This window comes from Diutina rugosa (genome assembly GCF_008704595.1).
Source record: "Diutina rugosa strain CBS 613 chromosome Unknown scaffold6_size315584, whole genome shotgun sequence".
In the NCBI taxonomy this organism is placed as follows: domain Eukaryota; kingdom Fungi; phylum Ascomycota; class Pichiomycetes; order Serinales; family Debaryomycetaceae; genus Diutina; species Diutina rugosa.
This window is the reverse complement of record NW_022995116.1, coordinates 23,154-30,175: the sequence shown is the minus strand read 5'-3', so window position 1 is coordinate 30,175 and position 7,022 is coordinate 23,154. Positions and strand designations below refer to the sequence as shown.

The 7,022-nt window shown below is 49.2% G+C and overlaps 5 protein-coding genes across 5 annotated transcripts in view; 2 read left to right on the top strand and 3 right to left on the bottom strand. All coding sequences in view use genetic code 12, as the record gives it.

Annotated features, from left to right (window-relative positions):
- DIURU_002195 (uncharacterized protein) overlaps positions 1 to 856 on the top strand; it is a gene marked incomplete at both ends in the record, with an annotated part of 2,329 nt that extends 1,473 nt beyond the window's left edge. The window contains one exon of the mRNA XM_034154820.1: positions 11 to 856. Coding sequence (XP_034012890.1) covers positions 11 to 856 — 846 coding nt within the window. The remainder of the gene's footprint in view (positions 1 to 10) is intronic.
- Positions 857 to 895: 39 nt separating this feature from the next.
- On the bottom strand, positions 896 to 2,227 carry DIURU_002194 (uncharacterized protein; the record flags this gene model as incomplete). The annotated part of the gene is made up of 1 exon (XM_034154819.1): positions 896 to 2,227. One exon carries the CDS (start codon positions 2,225 to 2,227, stop codon positions 896 to 898), a length of 1,332 nt encoding a protein of 443 aa, XP_034012889.1.
- Positions 2,228 to 2,585: 358 nt separating this feature from the next.
- Positions 2,586 to 3,110, top strand: DIURU_002193 (uncharacterized protein; the record flags this gene model as incomplete). Its single annotated transcript, XM_034154818.1, has 1 exon — positions 2,586 to 3,110. The coding sequence occupies one exon, from the start codon at positions 2,586 to 2,588 to the stop codon at positions 3,108 to 3,110; it is 525 nt and encodes a 174-aa protein (XP_034012888.1).
- A 313-nt stretch (positions 3,111 to 3,423) lies between these two features.
- SGT1 (co-chaperone) lies at positions 3,424 to 4,557 on the bottom strand (the record flags this gene model as incomplete). The annotated part of the gene is made up of 1 exon (XM_034154817.1): positions 3,424 to 4,557. The coding sequence occupies one exon, from the start codon at positions 4,555 to 4,557 to the stop codon at positions 3,424 to 3,426; it is 1,134 nt and encodes a 377-aa protein (XP_034012887.1).
- A 201-nt stretch (positions 4,558 to 4,758) lies between these two features.
- Positions 4,759 to 6,585, bottom strand: DIURU_002191 (uncharacterized protein; the record flags this gene model as incomplete). The annotated part of the gene is made up of 1 exon (XM_034154816.1): positions 4,759 to 6,585. The coding sequence occupies one exon, from the start codon at positions 6,583 to 6,585 to the stop codon at positions 4,759 to 4,761; it is 1,827 nt and encodes a 608-aa protein (XP_034012886.1).
- Positions 6,586 to 7,022: the final 437 nt, after the last annotated feature.

Here is a 7,022-nt window from a genome sequence, read left to right as displayed (position 1 = left end):
GTCGACCAAGGGCCGCTACTTTGGCTCCACCGGTATCTCGTCCACTTTCAGAAAGCAGATTGCCGGTGCCCTGGGTCCCGAGTTGCTGAGAAACTTGACCAAGCTCATCAAGATGGAAAAGGGGGTGATGCACGGCATGGAGCTCACCGCCCGCGAACGCCGCGAGGTGGCGCGCCAGTTGTCCCTCTGGGGTGAAGGCAACGACGCCGACGTCTCCGACGTCACCGACAAGTTGGGGGTGTTGTTGTTCGAATTGGGTGAGTTGGAAGACCAGTTCGTCGACAAGTACGACTTGTACCGGGTGACGATGAAGTCAATCAGAGACATTGAAGCCTCGGTGCAACCGTCGAGAGACAGAAAGCAAAAGATCACCGACGAAATCGCCCACTTGAAGTACAAGGACCCCCAGTCGCCCAAGATCAACGTGTTGGAACAAGAGTTGGTCAGAGCTGAAGCCGAGTCGTTGGTGGCCGAAGCGCAATTGCTGAACATCACCCGGGAAAAGTTGAAGGCGTCGTTCAACTACTTGTTCGACTCGATCCGGGAATTGGCGGAAAAGTACGCCCTTATCGCTGGTTACGGTAAGGCTCTCTTGGAATTGTTGGACGACTCGTCGGTGACTCCCGGTGAAACCAGACCCGCCTACGACGGCTACGACGCTTCGAAGCAAATCATCATCGACGCTGAAAACGCGTTGGCGTCGTGGACGTTGGACTCGGCCGCCGTCAAGCCCACGTTGTCGTTGCACCAAGAAGACTACGACGATGAAGGCATTGTCGATCACCAACACCACGACCTCGACGAAGAACCCATCGATGCTGACCACGAGCAAGAGTTCGCCAGACACGACCAATAATTTCTTTAATTTAATGTGCTATATTTTTCTTTGCGACATTTACGGTAACCCCAACGTAATCGTACCAAACGGATCGCGTATTCCCTGCGGCTGTCTCATCGTAATGGTGCCGTTCGACGCAAGCGCCAAGCCCGCGAAAAACGACACCGCCGCTATCTGTTTAGTAATTTCACCTGGGGGAAAAATATCCAGAAAACTTCGCTCGCCATGCACAAGCTCAGCGTGCATATACTCGCGGAAAGGTTTGTTTACCCCTGGTACCATCGCATCCATGCTCAGTGACGCAGTAACCTCAGGCGCAGTGCCGCCGATGCCGCCAGCGGCATTGTCGTCGTCGTAGCCATCATCGTAGTCCCACCCACCGGCGATATCATCATTGATATCGACACCATCGTAGCCAGGGGTGTCATCATCGTCACCCATCCCCGTTTCCGTTTCCTCCACCCGGGCAAAGTGAGCCACCGTGTCTGACGCTGCTGTGGTGGCTGCGTGATTAACACATTTAGCCATACGAGCAGGATTAAATGTGGAGTGAGTCCAAACATGGGCGAGCTCTTGCAACCTAGCCGATACCGTCTTCAGCAACCCACGTTGAACTTGAGTAGACCAAAACAATGATAAGTCTAATTGTGTTTCGGCATCAACCATCACTCGCTGGCGTTTTACGCTACGTTCATCAAATAACCGACTGCGGGAGTGTCTCAATGTTAATTGAGTTGACGCTTGGAAATGCGGGTCAGTAGTAATGTCGCCCACGTTTTTCGATACCTGAGCTTCTTCAAGGGGAGGGGCGGGGTCAATAATATCGAACTCGATAGGGTCAGGAGCATCAAAATCGAAGTCAAGCTGCACCGAGTTTTCCGTGATCTCATTGTGAGTCTCATCGTAGGCAGTTTCGGTCAAAGTAACTTGAGATGTCTCACTATTCGTAACCAATTGAGAGTCCTCGAGAAATGGCAGCTCATGCAACGAAATGAATCTCAACCTTGGTAGACATATCGAATTGTTGTCAAAGAATTGGCCTTTGCTAACTTCTCGGTAGGGCTGACTAGGTTTACCCAGTTTGACGTCAATTAACGCTAAAGCGGGGTGGCCTTTTCCATGAGTATTGAACTTGAGATGTCTCATCTGGTGTACGGTATCATCAAGTAGCTGCGTAACTTGTAGAGTATGAATTTTCAGAAGCCCATAGAGCACATTGGCCGAGTACCGGATTCCTTTTGGATAGTTTGCCAATTGATTGGCGACATCGGGGATTCTATATCTGAGAAACGTTTTGCGATCTTGTCGGGTGATAGAGTTGGTAGTCCCAGTGGATCCAACCACAAACGCCCGATGGGTATCATCGGCGTCAGCAAAATAAAGTTTCATTTTGATTGTTACAATGGCTACGGTGCTCGTGGCGACTAATATACTTCGTTTGAAGGAGGTGTTTCAGAGTATGCGAAGGTATCGTGGTCAGACAGGGGTGCACATGTTTCGGGCGTCACCCCCTATACCACCACCCCATCTTTGTTACTGATGAAAGATGGGGTGGTCCAGTGTTCCTGAGCATCAGCAATTTTTCAGTGGTCAGGCCAGTCTCGCCATAGCCCACCGTCGGTGCGGTGTAATTCGCGCACAAATCGATCTGATCCAGTGACTAAAAGGTACGTTCATAACGGTTCCATACCGGCTTGTATATCAGCCGGTATCCCTTCCATACTCACAGTACTAACCCATATAGCTAATGGCGTCGTTTGGAGAACAACTCTTAGAGGCCGGCCGTCGGAATAACACTGAGTTGCTCCTCGACATCAGAGCCAAGATCAATGACGAACCCAAGTTGGCCGATCTCATCAACTCCACCACCGAACAAATAACCGACAACCTGTCGCTTCACTTGGCATGCCACTCGGGTAACTGGGAGTTTATCGACATTGTCCTCGACGTCGAAGGTGTTGAGATTGACCCGCAAAACCGTGAGGGCCAAACTCCTCTCCATGTGATCGTTAAATACTGTGCTGAGGAGTTCGACCACGGCAAATTCATCTGTGATAACATGTTGGACGCTGGTGCCGACCCCAGAATCACCGATAAGCATGGTCGCAAACCGATTGACTTGGTTACGGACGACATGGACCCTCTGTTGAGAGAGTTGTTGGAGAGTGCCGAATACGCCATTGGCATGGAGATTCCTCAAGATGGCGACTTTGAAGGTGGTGAAGAAGAAGAAGGCGATGAAGAGGAAGGGGACCCTACCGATAGTGAGTAGGTATAGATTTTTATGCATAAGATTATTAGATTCAACGATTTACTAGTTTATTAGAGACCGACGCTTGTCCGGCAATCACTTACACTTCTCATATCGACTGCCTTTGATGATCGACTAGCACCTTAATAGTGTCGACCAGTAAAGCATGTGGACAATTTTTTTAATAAAACACTGTTGACCATCGGAAACGATCTTTACGGAAACTTTTCCTAGTTTTTTTATTCCCTTTGATATACTCATAATTCGTTCGCTTGCACGTTATAAACACTAGTCATCCCATGACTTATCCAATAAACTAACTCAATTCATTCAGTCACCACTTCTTCTCTTCCATGCCTTCGGGAGGCGACACTTCAAACTCCTTCTCCTTAGCTTCATCCCACGACGTCGTCAACACCGTACCGTTCGATTGGATGTACGACTTCATCATCGCCCGGCGAGTGTCCTCGTCGCAGTCCTTGTACAACTTTTGGAAGAATGCATTAGGGTCAGAGTTCTGCTCTTCGCCATCGTCGTCAAGTTCAAGCAGGTTCCAGTTCGTCTTCTTCTTCGCCGACGTCGGGTAGGAGGGGACCGAAGCGTCCTTTGCAGGCTCATCATCAGCACGGTCCAATGCCGGCCACTGTTCGGCCACAGTCTTCACAAGGGTGATCTCAAGCTTAGTGGAAAGGACCCGGTACAGCGACTTTTCCGCATCGATAGTGGCATGAAGCGGTTCAAGAATGTACAGGTATTCCGTCGACGCCAGCAGCGGGAACAGCACCAGGAGCAGGTTAGGTTTGATATCAACGTTGAGCTTATCCTTGTTGATCCCCTTGGCGAACACGTCAATGGTGACCGAGTCCTTCGACTGGTACCAGTCGGTTCTGATTTTCATTTTGATGGGGGCATGCTGGTTGATGGCGTCAATGCTAGTAGATGAGGGCTTTTCAGGGGCCTTAGTGGATGCTTCGGAAGTCAGTTTCGAGGCGTCTTCGGTCTGAGGGGCGCCGCTGGATTCGGTGGCAGACAATTTGTGGAGATCGAGCCCGTCCAAGTCACTCTCGTCTTCCTCCTCCGGCTGAGGGTTCTTCTTCACGTCGTAAGCAACCTTGTTTAACCACGCTTCAATCAGAGCTTCGGTGCAGTCGTAGTCCTTCGCCTTTTGGAAGTTCAATTGCGACAACTTGTACTTCTTCTCAGAGTAGTACAACAACCCCAAGCGGAAGTAGCACAAGCCGATGTCCAGCCGCTTGCCACGGTCTTCAGCAACTTCAAACGCCGCCGTGATATCCAGGCGAGCCTTGTCGTAGTCACCTAGTCTTTGATAAGCGGTGGCCCGCTTCAAGTGGGGCATGAACGCCTTAGGGTTCTCCTGGAGCGCCTTCTTGTAGCAAGACACCGCCCCCAAGTAGTCCTTCTTCTGGAGAGCCTCGTCGCCGTGCTTGATGTGGACCTCAATTGCCATTATTGGTGGTAGTAGATACAAATGAGAAATACGAGGGGTGAGGATCACTTGCGCAGTTCGCGGATCTGATGGAACCCTGTGGAAGTGCGGCTGTTATCCCGCAGTCCAGCCTTATGAATACGACTGAATCATAGATCATAAAAAATACAGAAAATGACTATAGGAAGTGTAAATTGTAAATGATTTATTCTGTGTATTTGTTCATCGTGGATCTTGCTTGTCGTTGGTGGCGTACAGGCGGACCCACCGTTTGCGCCATTCTTTAGCCTTTAGGTCGCGACCAATGGCAATCGTCTCAAGCATGAGATCGTCGTCGCCATCGTCTTCCTCTTCATTAGCCTCAGTGAAATCGCCGTGAACGTCGGCTTGCTTTCGGCTTTTGACGAGATTCATCACGTAGCCTGCCCGATCAGGGGTAGGCGTGAAAATGTAGTTGGAACCGAGGTTCAAATCCTTAAGCGTAACTTCACGAGTTCTGCCTAATGCTTCGATGTCGCCTACCCGGTCCATGGTATCCTCGAGAAGCTCATCAAACCCTGGTTGTGAGGCAATCTCGTGGAACGCACGCATCATCGGCACTGAATCCGCTCGAACGTTGGAGTGTGAGTCTAACGTGAATATGTTGAGTGAATCATAAATCTGGATATAATCAGGACGAGTCATCACTTGACGCAGTCGCCACAAGGGAAGCTGAGGCAATTGATGATCAGGATAAACATCGGGAGGCGAGTACTTGATTTCCTCTTGAGTAGCACACATCATCGGGTTCTTAGCCTCCCGGTCCATCTTCACAAACTCCTTCATCAATAACATTGCCGAGTAACTGAACTTACCCAGTTCCATCACGTCATCGTCCATGTCCATACCAAGTAAACCACATTGGTTGAGGAACCATGTCTTTTCCCGGTCGATTATCTCGTGACAGGCTTTGAATATATCGCGGTGTTGTGCCACATACTGGATGTGTTGAGGCCGGCCCCCAATTAAGTCGTAAACTTGGTGGCATTCAATATCCGTCAACGGCATGTTTGCATTAAACTTCTGGCGAATGAAACGGAGGGCCGATACCGTCTGATCACGGTTAAAGTCCTTAACGTTGATCAACTCGAGACGCGTTCCAAGTTTCTTAAGCTTTTCGTACACCCAGTAGTCATCAGAGTTGAATACCATCGTACAGAGTTGCAGACCCGAAAGACTTTCTGCCTTTTGTTGAAGAAGCTCCAAAAGCTTTTCCCCTTCTTCGTCGTTTCTAATCAAATGGCAATTGTTGATAATCAACACGAGTGGTGTCTTTCCCTTGCGAGATCGAGCCAATGCTAATTCTTCCAACTTAGAAAATGCTCTCTCAATATCGAGTAGTGCGGTGGTATCACGGGGTCCTCTCATCGAAAAGAGAGACCCAATGTAGTCTTCGTAGAACGAGAAGTTCAACGCTTTACCGAGACGGATACGGAAGATTTCCGGGTCAGAATGGGCATCAAGCATCGTCACATTCAGACCGCCCACTTTACGCATCGCTTCAAGGATAAGGGAGGTTTTCCCTGTCCCCTTCTCGCCCACAATCAAGAAATAACGACCAGTAATATCGCCGGCAATGATGCGGTCGATCTGCGGTTGCTGCTCACGACACACCCAATGCTCACTGTCATTGCCATCAGTCTTGTTATGGATTTTGAGATTGGCAGCAGGGTCACCGGCTTCAAACGCTGCATTCATCTTTGAGAGGACATGGTGTTTATAAGCTTCGTGGTAGGCCAAACCCGCCACTGCCAACACTGCAATTGATCCAAACGTGATCCCCATCGTCTCTAGACACTTGACAAACCCATCACGCCACGCACCTTTGCGCCCCAGCGACTTTTTATCATCGTCGCCATCCTTCTGGTCTTCCATCACCTGGCCGATGATCTCATTGAAGTTTCGTTTTGGCGACTGCAGAAATAACCGTAGCAGGTGTATCTGCCATCCACCACGCAGTAGAACCTGGCGCTGCTTGACGAGATGTCTCAATTGTATCCGACTAATCATGACATGGTGTCGTTGTTTTGCTGTTTGCCAGTGAAACGCGGCTGTGCGACCCCACCATCAAAGTGGGGAATTTTGAAGGGAACCAGAGAGGTGAAAAAATTACACGGAAGTTTGACTTTTCTTCGAAAGAACTAGGGGAGCCCGACGACGTGGTCCGAGAAAATTTGTAAGCTATAAGTTCAGTCAACTGTGCTAAATATTATAATTTTCGCTGCAAACTGGGATTAATTGACATTTGGCTCTCGAAAGTAAATCAAAGTGACATATGCAGACGACTATTGTCAGAATGTTTTCGTATTTGCCCAACGATGGAGCAACGTTGGCTTATCATTAATTATCATGTCAACATGATTGTAGAAGTTGCATTAGTGGGAGTCGCAAGAGCAGAGGATACCAAATTTCGAGATTAAGGCTACAAGATGGTAGGCGACAAACAT